Source organism: Arvicola amphibius, chromosome 10 (assembly GCF_903992535.2).
Source record: "Arvicola amphibius chromosome 10, mArvAmp1.2, whole genome shotgun sequence".
Taxonomy (NCBI): Eukaryota; Metazoa; Chordata; class Mammalia; order Rodentia; family Cricetidae; genus Arvicola; species Arvicola amphibius.
This window is the reverse complement of record NC_052056.1, coordinates 32,976,709-32,995,040: the sequence shown is the minus strand read 5'-3', so window position 1 is coordinate 32,995,040 and position 18,332 is coordinate 32,976,709. Positions and strand designations below refer to the sequence as shown.

Here is an 18,332-nt window from a genome sequence, read left to right as displayed (position 1 = left end):
AGTATATTCATATATATATGTGTGTGTATTTATACACACACACACATATTGGCTATTGATTCTTGAAGTATTTTCATACAAAAACTTAGAAATTTGAAAGCACACAGCATGTAGACCATTCCTATATTGATATAAAAACAAACTAGAAGTGGATCTTTATCTCTGTTGTGAAATTTGAGTTTGCTAATATATCTATTTTTTCTTTTCTTTCTAGGATTATTTTTATCCAAAATATTTGGGTAAGTTCTAAGTATTTGGAACATAAAATCTTGGAAATTGAAGATATACTCAAACCTCACTCAAACGATAGATATGTTCAAGCCTCAAATTGATGTTCAAACCTCACCTTCTGCCCAAATATCTATCTAATACTGTTTTATCAATATTGAGAAGATATGATGCTTTTGTATTTAAAGTCATATGCACTAATTTGGAATGACTTTATTATATTTTAAATTTTGGTTTTCCATGTTCTTCTAAAGTATCTTTAGGTTAAGGCTAATTATATTCAGACACTCAGACATTATGCACAAATATGTGTTCATGGGCTATAATTCAAGAAATAAAGGATATCTAAGCTCATCAAATAGTTTGATGTACACAATTGTCACCTAGTCATTTGTAGAAGTCATTCACAACTCCTTATTGTGACATCATCTCATCACTTCCAGCAATATTCTATTCATGCCATTTTAGATTCTGGACTGCCAATAATATAGTCCATGTATACGCACATAGGTGAGGTGTTGTTTTGGTTGGAAAGAAGTTGGCACCCAAAGGGAGTGGCACTATTAGGAGGGTGACTTTGTTGGAGTTGGTGGGTATAATCTTGTTGGAGAAAGTGTGTCACTGAGGAGGCTGGCTTTGAGGTCTCATATATGCTCAAGCCAGGCCCAGTAAGACAGATCACTTCCTGTTGCATGTGAGTCAAGATGTGGAACTCTCAGCTACCTCTCCATCACCATGTCTGCCTGCATGCAGCCATGTCCCACCATGATGATAATGGAGTGAACCTCGGAAACTGTAAGCAAGCCACCACAATGAAATGTTGTCCTTTATAAGAATTGCAGTGGTCATGATGCTTCTTCACAGCAGTAGAAACCATGACTAAGACAAATGACTTCAATTAAATACTACTTCAAAGTGACAAAGCTTGTTTTCTTAATGAAAATGCATAAGTGCTTTATGTCAATATTATTTCCAAACTGTCACAGTGGGGTCTAATTTGTGCATCTGTCTCTCATGTGATCATCTATGTTTGCAACACAGGCTCATTTTCCTTTTTTTTTCTCTCACAGAATACCCCTTATTTATGCCTATTTTCACTCTGTTCTTAACTCTACACAACTAGAAATAAAAAAGCAAATCTTTGGAAAAATATAGAAATGAACTCTTATTGCTAATATAGTCTCCTAAATGGTTAAGTCATTAAACGCATTTCTTCTGAATTTTAGTGTAGTTAGAGAGTTAATATGTACAGGCTCCAAAAGGTATAGAGAAACCCTGTCTCAAAAAAAGAAGAAAAAAAGAGCTTATATTATGAATATATATATATATATATATATATATATATACTTTCAACCTTTAAGAATCTTGAATTGAAATGATGCTATGGATTTATACTTATCCTTTTGGATAATTACTAGGTTGAAAATCAAAGACCACTGGGTACAAGATCATGTTTTAGAAACAGGTGCCTGATTTTTCTTCCATAGCTCTTAGTGTACATGCTGGTCAGGATCCCATCTTTAAAGCACCTGCTGAGCTTGGGTAACTTGACTCTACTATACTACACTGTAGTACATCCTGTTACCAGCTGTAAGACAGCAATCAGTTCTATGGTATCACCCGTAGAACATAGGAAGATCTTAGTTCCCCAACTTCTGAGTCCTTTTGCCATCCCTATAGATGGATTTTCAGCATGTTTCCAAGCACTTACTAAAATGTATTTCTTTTTCTTTCTCTTCATTTTTTCTCTGCTGATGTGCAATTTCTGTTTGCCCTTTCTCTTCCTTCCTTTCACATTTTAAGCAGGCTGGACCCCTCTTAACTTCCATGATGAGATGAGATGGGATTCATTCAGGGTGGTAAGGCCAAGTCCTTTCTTTCCTTCTCTAGCTCTTAACACCAGTGTTGAACATTTTCTTTCAAGTGTTCACCATGAGCAGTGACTGGGAGGTGGTGTTATTTGATGGGAATTGCAGCAAGGTTTTATAAAAAAAAAACAAAACCCTTTGATTTTACATTTTCCGGAGTAGAGAATGGGTAGGAGCATTCATCCATGAAAGGATCTATTTTTGTGTGCATAATGAGTCACCACTTTCTGAAACAAAAAGCCAAGGATTTACATTACTGAAGTTATTGAGAAAGGATAGGTCATCAGGCCTATTCCAGCCTCTCTTATTTAGATGAGGATGTAAATATTTTATTCTAAAAAGAAAAACTGCTTAGCTACTAAAAATTTATGGTTATATTACCCTTAATTCTTAAGGCCATGTAATGAAGTAGTGTCTTTTTGCAGGAATAACAGTCTAAAAAATGCATTCTTTGAACACAGTCTATTTGAATAAAGATAAATAATGCTTTATATAGAACTATGTATTTGGGAGAGGTTTCTCAAATCACAGCTTTACTCCTTTTGTCACTTCTATTTGTTTTCTTTTCTGGATCCACCCAACTTTCTCTTCTTTTGCCCTGAATTCCTTGGCAGCATGATAGAAGACTAAAATACAAAACAAAACCTGGAATCTGAGATGTAGGCTCCAGTTTCAGAGTAACCGTTAGCTGGCAATATAACTTGTTGGAGTTTATGTTTCCGTTTTTGCTTTTTGTGTTTATTGTTGTTTGCTTTATGTGTTTTTTTAAATAAACCATTTGAAGAGTTTTAATTTTTTATATGCAGAATAGCACCATATTTTCTATCTTCAGAGCTCTTGGATTGCTAAAGAGATTGATAATAGATTTATTGTCCATCTTTCTTCTAATGTAAGGTGTTATTTAAACCATCGGGTGGAACAAAAATGCTTTTGACTGAAATTTTATATTTTGTCTTGTATGTATAAGCGGTGAGGTCCATTGTTGAAGGAGAAAATGAAAATCCCTTACCAAAGTTCCATGTTTAGTCAATGGATGTGCCTAGGGGCAGTAGTCTTAGTTAAAAAAAAGTATACTTTATAATTCTGTTCACAATAAATATAGTAGTAGTTTATCCATCCACAACATATACTGGGCTCTTTCTAGAAGAAGAGATGGTTATTCAGCAATTAGACCACAGATGCTTTTTGGACAGTTTAGACTTAAAATTCCAGGGCCATATAAAGCACTTGATACAGTTACCTGTGCCATCTGCTGCCCTTACAACATCCAATTTGGAACAGAAATACTCTGGGTTCACTGACATTTATTGCATAGATGGAAATAATTGATGTATTTAGTTTGCTTCAAGAAATAAAAGAAGATAATGTTTTCAAAGAATTTATTAAAGTGTAGCTTTATTATACAAATGTATTTATATGTAAACTTACAAAACCATGCTTATGAACTAGTTTTGGGTAGTACTCTGCTACTGAGTTATGCTCTCAGAATATCATTATAACTTCTCTTCTTCCTGAGGAAATAGGATAAATAAGTTTACCATCTATATAGACACTAGTAAATAGCACCTGGAAAATTGGATGACTTTATTCATGGAGAAAAAGTTTTCTGGAGACTGGTAAACTTTGATCCCAAGTATAATATTAGGAATATTATTTTAGGGTTGCAGATGCATCTTCCACACATAAAACCTTAAGTTTAATTTCTAAACACACACACACACACACAGAGAGAGAGAGAGAGAGAGAGAGAGAGAGAGAGAGAGAATAGAGAGAGACACATACACACTAGATAGATAGATAGATAGATAGATAGATAGATAGATAGATAGATAGATAGATAGATAGATAAAAAGCACACTTTAGTCTGCAGGTCTTTTCAAACTGATGAATAAATCCAAACTTCTTCCTTCATTTTTTCACATCATCTCTAGAGAAACATTAGGACTCTGGACACTAATGATAATAAAATTTTTAAAACAATAAAAGTGTACTGAAGTCTGGTGTCATCTGGTGAGAGATAAGATTTGTAGTAACTAAGAGCTAAGGTGAGAAGACAAGCCATAAGGCTTGATGTAGTCCAAAGTGTTCAAAGGCAGAAACAAGAAGTACAGTAGAGTAAGCCACAAATAACAAGAAGTAGAAACGTGAATAAAAGTAGGTGAAATGGAAAACAGTCAAAAGAATTGATGAAAGCAAAATTCAGGCTTTGAAAATGTTTGCAGTTCACAAGAATAACAAGAAACTGCTGCACAGAGAGCCTTCACACGAGCCTTTCAATCTATCTTTGATAGAGTCCATTTTCCAAAGATGACACAGAAGTAGCTGCTGCTCCTCATGCACTCTGCCCTGCCATTTTTCCATTCCGTTATCAGCAGGTAGATCCTATCTTCCCCATCCACACATCTTTGCATGGATTCCGGAATTGCTTTCATCATAGTTTACGGTTGCAGTGGTACAATACCTCTTACAGGGCCTTGCAACACCTAATTTCTCCTTGGATGCTAGCTGCCATGGAATAAGGTCAGCTTTAAGACCACCATGGTAAAAGAAACTCACTCACATGAAGATACCCTGACATGTGATCACTCTATACGCTAGTAGAGGCGGGGTGCCAGACATCATGAGCTGTAATATCTGAGTGAAAACCCATCTTGGAAAGTCTTTTTACTTTAATCAGACACTCCGACTGACTCCACATGCCACAGAGACCTTTAGTTAGGTGATCCAATTGCTTCCCAGAGAGCTGACTCAAAAATCTAATCCCAAATAGTTATTATTTAAGCTAGTAATTTGAGGGATGGCTTGTTATTCTGCCAAGGTAACTAATTGTTGAGTATATGAACAGAGAAGTAAAATATGTCATTTCTTTTATGACAATTATTTGGAGCTCTTTTTTTTTTGGTTTTTTGAGACAGGGTTTCTCTGCAGCTCTTTTAGAGCCTGTCCTGGAACTAGCTCTTGTAGACCAGGCTGGCCTCGAACTCACAGAGATCCACCTGCTTCTGCCTCCCGAGTGCTGGGATTAAAGGCATGCGCCACCACCGCCCGGCATTTGGAGCTCTTAATAACATGAAAGTCCTAAGAATTTTATTTCTTCTACATCATGGGTTATTTTTTAGTTTGCTAGTCATTTAAGCCATTGCTTTTATTAGACTTGTAGTCAGGAGCAAAAGGAATGGAGTCAGCCATTTTCTGATATTAAGGAATTATACAAATATTATTGTGTTAGTCTCTATGCAACACTGGAAGACCTTGAAGTTGCCTGCAGCAACCAGAAACACTGACTCCTATTGACTTACTTATACATGTTGATTCAATCAGGCTCTGGTCTGCACATTTGCAAGTTTCTTTGCTACAAATCCAAAACATAAATTTATGTGACAGTAGATTTCCCTGCTAATCCCAGATGTTTTGTTTTGTTTGTTTTAGATTAAGGTTCTTAGCTTAATCTAAAGATAGGAGAAAGGAGCTTTCAAATCTTACTATCCTTGACTCTATTTAGTGCAAACTAACTTTTAGATTTTTTAACTTTTCAGAGAGAGAAATGTGCTACAGCAAAAAAGCTAACTGGGAAGCTTCTAATGATAATGAGTGAGGAAGGAAAGTGCAGGTAAAGGAATATCTGATGCAGAATGGGAATAAAACCCAACCGGTTCTTTTCTTTTAAGGTCTATAGTGAAGGAAAACTTCGGGATCCACAAACCAGTACAGCAGATGGATGGGTTCTCTTGGTATCTTCTATCTTCTCAGAACTGGAAAATTAAGGTGGTGTTGTATGCCTGGGATCCCTTAGCATTCACAAGGCTGAGGCAGGAGGATCACACAAAGCAAAACTGTAGTTCTTGGGGGAATAGAGAGAGGACTGGAGAGATGGCTCAGTGGTTAAGAGAATCTAGTGCTCTTGTGGAGGACTTGAGTTCAGTTCAGGTTCTAGGTGAATCTGATACCTATGACCCCACACATTCCCCTACATAGATACATACACATCACTTAAAAAAATAAGCCTTAAAAATTAAAAAATAAATACAAAAAGAAAAGTTATCTAAGGCTCACCTTGTAACATCTCAGGGAAGAATTTCTTTCCATCCAACATCTCAGTATCTAGATGGTAGCTAGACTGCCTAGTGACAGCAGTGATTCCCCCAGGTACCAGAGCGTTCTTGGCACAATTACATCCATCCATTCTTGTTCAAAGCATAATACAGATTTGTGCTTTATTGTAAGGCTTTCTGCATAGTACAAAAACCTGGTGTCTTCAGGAAAAAGAAAAGCTCACAACAAACAGAACAGTGACAAAAACTTCCAAACCAATCTGCAAATGTATTCTATCAAGACAGCACAGCGGGAGTCAAATGAAGGCAGTGTCTTCTGGGTCCCCTGTCACTGCGGTTGGAGAACTTGCCATAAGTCAAAATGAAACCGCCTCTAAGAAATTCCAATGGCCTTCCAATAAAAGATGTTCCGCCATGTGAAATAAGGGAAGGTCAGATGGCTCCACTATGGAATGATGTTCCTCACATCAGTCGGGGCTGAAAGATTCACGTGTTAGCGTAAGACAGAGAGCTAGTATTGGGCATTCCAGGTGATGTCAGAGATTTCATTCCCTCAGCAGTTGTCAAAACCTCATGGAGGAAAGGCTAAAAAGTTGGAATTGCTATTGAATAATTGCACTGGAGACGACTTACAGAAATCTGAGTGAATTTTGGAACAGGGTTAGTTTTCAGATAGAAAAAAAGAGAAGCCAAATGTTCGATAGTCCACACAGACCTAAGCTCTGGCAGGCAAAGCGGAATGAACAAATGTTAAGAAGCAAAAGCTTCTTTCAGAAAAAGAACTGTCTGAGGTGTGGAAAGTAAACCGAAGCAGGCCATGGACTGCAGGGTGGAAGCTCCAAACCACAAAGCTGCCTCTGGAAGTGCAAACAGGAAGAAGATACAAAGGCGGCAGTCTCTGTGGTGCTCAAGGGACCTGATAAAAAATGAACATTGGCTGCTGGAGGGTTCCAAGTTGAAAGTTCTGTCCAGTCATGCTCTGGTCTTCCTATGTGACTTCTGAAAGTCTCTGTCAAAGAGTCAGAGTGCTTGTCTCACAGGAGGAACCATGTGCCTAGTATTGAGAATCTGTTGGGGAGCCCATGGTTGGGGCACTCACAGTCTCTACTATTATTTTGCTAAATGGACATAGTGTCAAACTGCCCTAAAATTCATGTCTGTACCCATCGTTTCTTGTAGCTCTCAGACTTAGAGAGGTGTCTTTATGTACTGAATGGTGAGTTATGAAGAAACGCAACTGCTCAAAATGCAGAGAATAAGTGTCAGTGGAGACCCAGGCACAAACGGGATTTTTTTTTTTTAAATCACATCTCTTCTCTGAGATTCAAGGTCCATGCCCAAAGAGGAGATGAGGAGATGGGTAGAGTCAGAGGTAGGGTAGGACTGGACCAAAGCAGTGTCGCCTGCACATGACAGAACAGAGGCTCTCATGTCCTCACAGCAGCTGTGATACCTGCACAAGACCAAGCCAGTCATCATTCTAATATGAAGTCGGGCGGGTTTGTCAGCCTCCCTAGCTGAGACGCTATGGGCAGTTGATGGCATCTAGGAGAAGGAGCCTCTGGCCCTACAGCATGGAATTTATGGGTAGAATCAATGGAAGCTAGAGAAATTTCATACATAATACCTTAGCTATAAAAAAATAAAGTATCAATAGACCTGAAAAAATAAGGTATCAATAGACATGCTAACATAGAAGAGGTCAATCTCATGGGTCACTCACAGACAGAAAACTAGGACTTGACATTGATGAGACAGAGAGATGGAGTGGATCTTGGGTGGACTGACGGTGAATTTGAGGTGAACATACTCACAATATATTATATGAAATTCTTAAACAATTAACAAAAATGTATTTAAATAAGACAACTTAGAACAACTGAATTAGCAAAACTGAATTAGAACAGGCTGCAATGGGGTTTTAAAGACAAACTATGCCATGAAAAGTTTGAACCTCAGAGTACTAAAAGGTGAACATGTCAAACAGAATCTTTTAAATAAAAGTAAAAGGTGAAAATGTTGATAAGTAGACTTTATTCTCAGTTTTTCCTGAGAGCCGAAATGGTGTAGGTTTCAGTATCCTATATCACAAAACTGAACTGAAATAAACCATGATACAAATGAGATAAATGTTGAGATGGGTTGTTTACATAGTGAAAAAATGAATTAGCTTGTAGCAGATTATATCAATACTAATAAGAAATTAGTTTCAGATGTTGTTGAAAAATGGTCAAGAACTAAGTTATTCAATTGCACCAGAGTGTTTTGCTGAGAAGCCCTAAAAGTATGTACAACAGAAAAATACCATCATTCAAGAAGAGGAAAAAAATCTTTTGATTCAGCCTGAATAGCAGTAATCCCTTACCTCAAGAGGAGAGAATAAATGAAGAACATTCCGGGCAACTGTAGGTTATTGTCACCCAGTCACCTGGTCATCTATCTGGGGTTCTCCAATCAGAAAAAGATCTCTCTCTCTCTCTCTCTCTCTCTCTCTCTCTCTCTCTCTCTCTCTCTCTCTCTCTCTCTCTCTCTCTCTCTCTCTCACTTTCTCTCTCTCCCACAGATGAGCAGACAAAAGATGACCCGAGTGCAATGCCCAGAACCCATGTAAAAAAAAAAAAGCCAGATGTACAGCAATCCCAGCACTCAGCAGGGAGATGGGAGGCTGAGATGGGGGAACTGGCTAGATGCTCAGGAGTGAGTACATGGACAGAAATAACAAGAGATCTTCACAAACAAGGAAGAGAGTATTGATTCCCAAAAAGTTGTCCTCTGCTCTCCATGTGTCATAGTATGCATACACGTGTGCATGCACACACATATTAAATAAATATCTTTAAAATACATATAAATATGTTCCTCATCTTATCAATGTCGCTTTGATAATATGGTGAATATGTGTTTTGTTTACTTCTGTCAATCATATATATATATATATATATATATATATATATATCACTATTCATTAGTCACCAAAGTATATTTTAGATAAAATACTGTTACTCAAAAGAATAGATAAACATGCTGTTGAAGCTTGCTTTGGTCATCTTGTTAACAATGCCTGTTAAAGAATGCCGTGCTATGCAGAGTTCATAAGCGTCTTCAGCTTAACTGAGTTCTATTGAACTTTGACCGGAAAAAAAAGGGGGAGATGGAAATTTTGGGGTGGCACATTGAGTACTAACTCCTGTGACGCCATCAGAACAAAAATACCCCGGCTTTAGGACAGTTTCTACTGGTAGTTCGGATCAACGCTGCGGTGACGCTGTTGCAACTTTTCTTTCTCACAGGTTGCCTGGGCACCTTCCGCGCTGGCGCCTTCAGTGCTGCGCGGCAGTCAACTAATGCCTACCCTGATCTCAGGAGCTGCGTCAATGGTAAACTACCTTTTGCAAACAAAATATTTACAAAAATATTTACAAAACACGTAAGACTTGGGAAGTAAAATACACTGTGTCTATGTAAACTCATGTTTAAATTAAGTAAGCGAACCCTTGAAGGAGGCTATGCCAAACAGTGATGTACTTTTCGAACTGCACATAAGAGCATATTTTTTCAGTTGTAAATGTATCTGTTTTGCATAAAATGAATTTTCACCCAACATTTCAGTCGAGGGGTGGTCAGTGATAGTAAGCTTCAGGTTAATGCTGTCAGAAATGTAACTTCAGCATGTTTATTTTGGTTAGAGCTGTGTATGCTCAGTATGACAAAAGGTTAGAGTTTACTAATTGTCAGAAGAAAGCCATGCTTGTTTCTTATCATTTGGGCATCAGAGATAAAAATATGAAAATATCTGTATCAAAATAGCCTTTATTCTCTGAAGTCTATACAGGGCCCACGGTGACCACTGTATGATTGGTGTGCTCGTTACCTTTCATTAAGGCACCACATTTTCCTGCAACTCCTTCTCCAGTGTTTGAAAACCATTATTTCATAGATTTTAATAGGACTTCTTATTTAAGGCAGGAAGGTCTCTTTTAAAAACTCCAACATAATCCAAGTTGGAATTGCCAAATTATATTGTTGTCTCACAGAGAATAGTTTGCTTGGTCTGTCCTCCTCATGGAATTGTTATAAGAATAAAGTCAAGAGAAGTATTTGCCAGTCTTGGTGGCACCTGCCATTAATCCTTGCACGTGGGAGCCTGACTTTTCTGTGAGTTCGAGTGAGTTCCAAGATAGCCAGGACTCCATAGTGAGGCCTGTCTCACTTTTTCTTTTCTTTTTTATTTATCCAATTACTGTCTTATATAGCACAGTCTGGCCTTGAACTGACTATATATGCAAAGATGACCTTGAACTCATGACCACCCTTTCTCCACTTTCTGAGCTCTGGGATTGCAGGCATGAGCCACCCCATCAGGTGTATGCAGTGTTGGGGATCAAACGCAGGGCTTGGCCAAGGCTAGGTAGTCAATCACTCTACCAACTGAACTGCATCCCAAGGCCGTACTGTTTGAAAGAAAGCATTTTAGTCTTATTGGTTATAGGCATGCAATTGTACTTTTCCATTCCTGCTATTCTCTTTTCTTGCCTGAGGTCAAAATTAAATGGAAGTCTGTTTCCTTCAGCCATCCCAGACCAATGTGATCCCTTGCCGTGCAACGAAGATGGGTTTCTGAGCTGCAAAGATGGCCAGGCAGCTTTCACGTGCATCTGTAAACCAGGATGGCAGGGAGACAAGTGTCAATTTGGTTTGTATGAAAAAGCCTTGCCCCCTGGCTTTTCCACATGACTGATTCTCTGAAGGTGGTATTTCATTAAAAAATACTTTATTTTCCCATTATAGATGTAAATGAATGTAAAGATCCCTTAAATGTAAATGGAGGCTGCAGCCAGATTTGCGACAACACTCCCGGAAGTTACCACTGCTCTTGCAGAAGTGGCTTTGCAATGCTTTCTAATAAAAAGGACTGCAAAGGTAAGAACACAGACGTGGAATAAAAATGCATTCAGTGTTGGACGTCATAGCTCAGGTAGAAGAATTTTCTTGAGAAACTTCTGGAAAACTGGTCAGAAAGTACTTGTTGTAAATGTGCCACTATGTCTTGGAGCCAAGTGATGTTGTTAGACTCCATTTTAGTTTAAATTACCAATATGAAGAGTATTTTATTTTCTTCTTGTGTGTGAAAGTGTACAATTGCATACTTTAAGAATTTGTTTCGTGATAAATAGGGTGATTAAAGCACTTCATTGGAAAGACAGGCTTCAGTGCTACACATGTTACAAAAATGTTGTGTGTCCTGTTTTCAGAATCATCTACTATCCTATTGTTCCACAAGATGAACAGCAGCTACACAGGGAAATCTGCAAATCTTAATAACACCACTCTTATATTGATCTTTGTTCTTCAAAAATATCTTTCTGGTTTCCAAAATAAATCCTTCATTTTGCACCCCATTTCCAATGCTGGTTTTGAGAAAGGTGAAGAATCTCCGCTTTTCATTCTCTTTGCACACTGACTATTGCACCCTGATCTTAAGTTTTTTTTTTATTTTACTTAGGATTTAAATAATCTGTCAGGTTAGCCTTTTATATATTTGTTGCTGTATTCCCTTTGATTTTTTCCATGAATCTTTGTCTTTCAATGTTTTCCCTTATTCTCCTTGCACACACTGCCTCATCAGACCGCGCGAATTGCTGTAAGATACCTATAAGTATCCCTGCTAGGTGAATGGATGGTTAAAGCCAGACTTCTGAGCCTGTGGCAAATTCTTTCCACAAATCAGAAACCCTTTAAAAAGGATTTTGCGCCTCTTCCTAAGAGGTTAAAAATTCAGTAGGTTAAGTATGAAGTTTCCTTGTGTAAGCCTTTGCTTCTATCTTAGAAAATCACTAGTCTGAATTCATATTTAAGGAATTTTCTGTCTGCTTGGTAGTAGTCAGCATTGTGTAGTTCAATACAGTGTAATTTAAATCCCGTGGAATGAAGCAGAAATGAAATGCACTTAGTAACAGCCTCTTCCAAGCTATTATCCAATTTGTGACTGTACATCTTCTTTATCTGTCTATTCTAATATTTGAGTTTGGCTATTAGAGTAGGCACATCATTAGAAGAGCAGTTATAGGATGTTATAATTCAGCATATATAAATAGGTAGTACCCATTCCTACTTTAGCAATTAAATACTTGAATAATCTATTCTTTTTCCGATTTTGTGAATTTTTTCATATCCACATTAATACAAGAAAATATAGTTCACTGTTAAAATGCTTGCTTAGCATGTGGAAGCTCTGGTTGCATTTCTCAGTGCCCCCAACAACCAACAGAATGTTTCTGAAGACCAGAATGTGTGTCTTCCATTCTTTCTTTGCATAGAAATTTGTCTGTGATATACAGCAGAACGTACAGAAAAATACGTAGAAAGCTATTACAGTAGGATCTTGGCCTAGTGTGGATATACACAGACTCAGGTTAGCAGTTACTGACTAGATATGAAAGTCTAAAGCCTCTCCAGGCATTAGAGTGGAGACAGATCACCATGCCAATGTGCTGTATGTAAATTCAAATTATCTATGTATTTCCCTACAAATATGCCTAAAGCCAAGTAATTTTAAGAAATGTGTTTTTATTTTCTTCTAAAAGTGTGGACTTTTAAAAATCTTTTTAACACTTTTTTCAATCAACTGAGGATTCGTATTAAGTTGTAAGGAATATAGATTTCAAGTATTTGTGTTTTTCCTCATTAGTAATATTTGCATAATGCTTGTATAATTTCACCCTTCAAACACTGGCATTGACTCACTTAGGAAGAAGAAACATTTCCTTACCATAGGGATTAATTCCATTATTTGGGAACAAGTTATTTGAAACAGAGCAATGTCTTCATCTATTCATCTCCCCAGATAAAATGCCATTTTTCAAAGTTGGAAATCGTTTGTCTTTCTCCTTGTCCTACATGAAGAAAGCTGGGCAATAATTGCATCCGTGCAGAACTGTATCTCACTGTTTCTGTTTGCCTGAAAGTGCCACCCACCACCTCCTTGCCACCCATCTTTTGCTTCCCTCTACACTACATAGTGCAACAAATTCATCTGAAATTTCTACAGTATTAACCTAATACTAAAAGATACTAGAATAATTGCAGTTTTTGAAAAACTTTTAGACTTTAATCAGTCCCACCTTAAAAGTGAATCACTCTTGATTACTGTGGGCAAGATGGGTAAAAATACTAGATATTTGTCTACTTCCAAATAAAGATATAAAGCAAATGAGTTTGCACTTGTTGAATAATTGTAATGAGGAGTTAAGTGAATCTCCATTTATAACCAATTTAAGAAATATTAATTTAGAAATACATTTAAAGCATTTAAAGAATGTTAAGAACATAGTTGGCCTCTTCTTTCATGTGTTTTTAGACTTCTCCCCCGGTAGATAAGAAAATGACTAAATCTTTTCTTTTTCTTACATACTTGAAAAGGCACGTTAGTGCAATTTCCCATGAATTCCTATAAAAATCATTTCTAGGGAACTAAAGCACGGTGATAGATTTACTACTTTGCTGTTCCAGGTGTTCCTTTACTGTTGGGAAAATTTTACCGTATTGATTTTATTTGTAGATTTGGATGAGTGCTCTCTGAAGCCGAGTGTTTGTGGCACAGCTGTGTGCAGGAACCTCCCAGGAGATTTTGAATGTGAATGTCCTGAGGGCTACAGATATGATTCCTCATCAAAGTCTTGTAAAGGTAGAGTGATGATGGCATCCCTGCTTGTGATAGGGATGCTGGGTGGGAACCCTGGCTTAATATTAGAAAAAGCTAATCTCTTTTGCTAATCTCTAATGTAGCTTAGTTGATTTGGTGATTGTTGGCTTCCTTATGGAGTAGAAGTATCAAGTAAGACCCATGATCTTTGGGTTTATTGATTAGTCATCCCATTTAACCCATTAAATTTCATAAAAACTAGAGACTCCCTTTGCTATTATGGCAAAATTAACACATTTTAATAGCCTGTAGGTAACACTGAAGCTTTTTAATTTGAAAGGAAAAATTTATAGAGACAAAGAAAAATGACACATGCTTTAATTGTGGGACTGAAATCATGAACCTGCCTATAAACCTTAGGTTTCATTCCAAATATTTGTTTCAGTAACTTTCTGTGCATGTATAGGTGACTTTAAAATAGGAATTTGGTATTGGAGAGATGGATCTGCAGTTAGGAGCACTTTGCAGCTCTTGCAGAGGATCTGGATTCAGTTCCCAGAGACCATCTCATTTGGCTCAGAACCACCTGTCACTCCAGTTCTAGGGGATCTGACACCCTCTTCTGGCCTCCTCTGACACCTGCACATACATGGTGCACATATATGCATGCAGGCATACATGCATACAAAATAAATTCAAGAATAAAATGAAAACAAGGTCTCTGGAGCTCTAGAAAACTGAGGGTTACTAATTTATGGTGTCAAGATCCCTTAAGGATGCATGGTGTCAGCTTGGATGCCTTGGCTAGCTTAAATGCAATATGTCTGCTTTGTCTTAGATTTCAGATTATCATATATGAATTATCTCATATATTCCTTTAAATATTTCAAAATTTCCAACTGAATTAGCATCATGCCAAAAACTAATAACATCAACAATGGAGCATGCTGTGTACTTGTAACCATTTTTAAGCAAAAGCTCAAAGACACAGCTCTGCAGCCTTCACATCCCAGTTGTCTGTTTTCAAAGCTTTCTCATGACCCCAAAGAAAAACTGCTAAGCAGATAACAGCAGCTCTCTCTTAATGGTTTCCTTAGTACAGATAATCTTTGCTATTATAATAAACCATTCTGTCTTTGAATTTATGTAAGTGGATGGTCATTTTCTAATAGACGTTTTTTCTAATTATTTATAGTATGCTGTTGAAATGTTTGACGTCACCCTATCCCACCACCACCTATTTCTACTTTCCATTATCCCCATTGCTATTATTAGGAAACTTATGAATTCTCAGTTTCACTGAAGCATAGACAAACAGAGTCCTTGATTAAAACAGAGGCTTCCTAAGCTCAAGGAACAAAGGAGTCGGGGCCTTACTGTAGTCACAGAACTTCCATTGGTTAGGCCCTTGTCTTATTCTCCAAGGCTGAATCTCATGGACCACAGGGAAGTTACGTTTTAGAAAGATTCACAGCTAGGTTTCTAAGGGAATGCAAACTAGCAGAGCGTCTGTGGGGCAGCAGCTGCTTCAGAAATGGGGTACCATTGAGCTGCTCATTGGGGGGCTTAGTGTACCACTCATGGCAGAAACTGTTGAGAAATGGAAGGTAAGCTGTCTATCCAGCCCCCTGCCTCCAGTGTCTGTCTAGGTATCTCTCTAGTCCAGGTGTCTGGAATAGTGTTTTGCTCACATCCTCAGAGGTAGCTTCTAGGTAGCTGTGTAAAAGAAGAGGCAAGATAACAACAACAACAACAAAACAGATGGAAACTAAAGCTCCCAAACACACCGGCATTGGTGGCCCCCAGCAATGACAAAACCTTCCAACCTCTGGCCAATGATAAGACTGAAAGTCCTTGTTCTAACACTACGTGACCAGCTGTGCTACCGTTATCTTCTCTCATCATTGTTAGCCACTTTCTTCATCTCGATTGCAGTTCCATCTGCTAAAGAACAGATTTTGAAGTGTTTTATATATGAGTCCATATATATCTTATTTTAATCCTATATCATACAATTTTAATACGTTTGAAGTATCGCTCACTCTGGAAATGTATTCTAAAGTATTTAAAAGAGCATATATTACATGGTTGTATTAATAAGAACTTCATGAATTTATAATAGGGTGTATTCAATGAGATGTCAAGGACTTTCTGTAGCCCTGAAACAATCTTTAGCTTAGGCATGCTCATACAATGTGGAGAGTTGGGTGCAGATCAGTTAAAAGACTTCAACTTATGGAATGGCACAATAGGCTTTGCAAAAAAGAACATTAATATATGTCATTAAACTTATAACCTATAAATTCTTAATATCACCCATCATGATCAGGACAGATATTCACTATTCAGTATTAATTATGGACATACTCTATAGTGGGGAAAAATAATGAGTCAAGTGGGCACTCTGTTTACTCAGAAATTTCAACTGGGGACACATGATAAAATCAACACAGTTATTAACATATGTTATGATTTTCATTATGAATTGGTGAGAGAGTAAAATACAGGAACTCTAAAATGTCAACCAAAAGACTTTAGTGTGTTGGGAGATGAAGGACTTCTTTGACAGAAGTAGAGGTAGCTATCTTGTTGAAAACATCTCAGTGCTGAAGAGACAGGAGCATGGGAAAGGTTGACTAAGGAAGCACAATCGCCAGGGAGGAGGAACTAAGCATGTGAGGTCACGCATTGATCTGATGGAAGGACACTGACTCTGAAAGTGGAGGACAATAGCGGAGGTCACGAGCAGGAGCAGAGAGCAAATGCCTGGGTAGACAATGCTGCCTAGATAGGTGTGGTCGATGCTTGTGTGTACCTGAATTACTACAAAGAAGCTGAGGCCCCAAAGGCTGATCGATTGGTTAAAACTGCAGACTATGAAGGGTTCTCATTGTTGCAGGCCCAGAGCCTAATGACGGTTTATCTTGGGCTATCTTAGTCCTCCGCAGCAAACTGTTAGATGAAACATCCTGTCATTAACAAACAAAGACTTTGGAATTTAAGAATTTAACAAAGCCCTAGTTTTCAACAAACAAAAGGCAGGTTGTGGAGGACACCTTTAAAATCAGCACTAGGGAGGGAGAGGCAGGTAAATCTCTGACATTGAGGTTAGCCTGGTCTACAGAGTGAGTTCCAGGACAGCCAGAGCTGAACAGAGAAACATTGACTGTCTTCAAAACAAAACAAAACAAAACAAAACAATAAAAGGTTTGTGCTGGAGAGATGGCTTAGTGATTAAGAGCGCTGGCTGCTCTTCCAGAGGTCCTAAGTTCAATTCCCAGCAACCACACAGTGGCTCACAACCATCTACCATGGGGTCTGTTGTGCTCTTCTACCACACAGGCATACATACAGTTAGAACACTCATATACATAAATAAATAAATACTTATAAAAGGCTGAGTTATCAGGTGCCATTTGATGGCTGTAACTGAGATTTCTCTACTTTGCATTATCTACTTAATGCTTCCACCAGTGTATTTAACAAGCATCTTGTTTCATGAATTTCTTTGTCATATAAAAATTTTATAGAACTGCTTCCATGTTGGAAACTGGAATTCATGGTAACATAAATCTGTGCTCCTGAGACAGTATTACTCCCATTCAGTTTCAGAATAAACCATCTTGAATACAAAAAAGAGAATATGGCCAGTATTAACTATTGCACTATTATAAAAAGTCAACTTTTGGTGTTGTCATTATCCACTGCGTGAACTGTCAGTCAGTCAAAGTCAGTTGCCCCCTCCCTTTCAGTCTCTCTTCCTCCTTGTCTTCATCTTTGTTCTCCTTCTCCTCTAATTTCTTCCTTTCTCCCCTTTCCCCTTATTTTCAAATCAAAGAATTGGAAGGCGATCTGAATGGAATTTTTATAATCAGAAATAACAGTGGGGACCCTAAATATTTTTCTTCTTTGTTGGAAATCATGAAATTAGCATAATTACTATGCTATTATTAATTATTGAAATGTATAAAAATTGGTTGGAACATGTACATAAAAATTGCCATTAGAACTCCTAAATTTCTCGGTCAAGTGCTTAGCTGTTGTCGTAGCATTTCCTGACTCCTGTGCCTATTGGATTGGACACTGAGAAGCTATGAAGGGTTCTTCTGTTTTTACCTCAGATGTGGACGAATGCTCTGAGAACATGTGTGCTCAACTGTGTGTCAACTACCCTGGCGGCTACTCTTGTTACTGTGATGGGAAGAAAGGATTCAGACTTGCCCAAGATCAGAAGAGCTGTGAGGTAAACCTGTTAAATTCAAACTCCTTACCAAGCTGGACTGGTGTAACACGCCTTTAATCCCGGCACCTGGGAAGCAGAGGCAGGAGGATCTCTGAGGCTAGCCTGGTCTACAGAGTGAGTTCCAGAACAGCCAGAGCTACACAGAGAAATGAAAAGAAAGCGAAAACTAAATGAACAAACAAAAAACTTACCTGTTTTCTTAAATGAGATATCCATGCATCCCCTGGTGCTTCAATGAAAAGTGTTAATAGTCACTGAAAAAATTAAGTTGAAACAGAACACAATGTGGAAATAGGTGA

The 18,332-nt window shown here is 37.9% G+C and overlaps 1 protein-coding gene across 1 annotated transcript in view; it reads left to right on the top strand.

Moving 5' to 3' along the window:
- Nucleotides 1-18,332, top strand: part of Pros1 (protein S) — a 69,203-nt gene that overhangs the window by 27,465 nt on the left and 23,406 nt on the right. The window contains exons 3-8 of the mRNA XM_038345363.1: nt 215-239; nt 9,439-9,525; nt 10,719-10,841; nt 10,937-11,068; nt 13,707-13,832; nt 17,912-18,033. Of these exons, the coding sequence (XP_038201291.1) occupies nt 215-239; nt 9,439-9,525; nt 10,719-10,841; nt 10,937-11,068; nt 13,707-13,832; nt 17,912-18,033 (615 nt within the window). The remainder of the gene's footprint in view (nt 1-214; nt 240-9,438; nt 9,526-10,718; nt 10,842-10,936; nt 11,069-13,706; nt 13,833-17,911; nt 18,034-18,332) is intronic.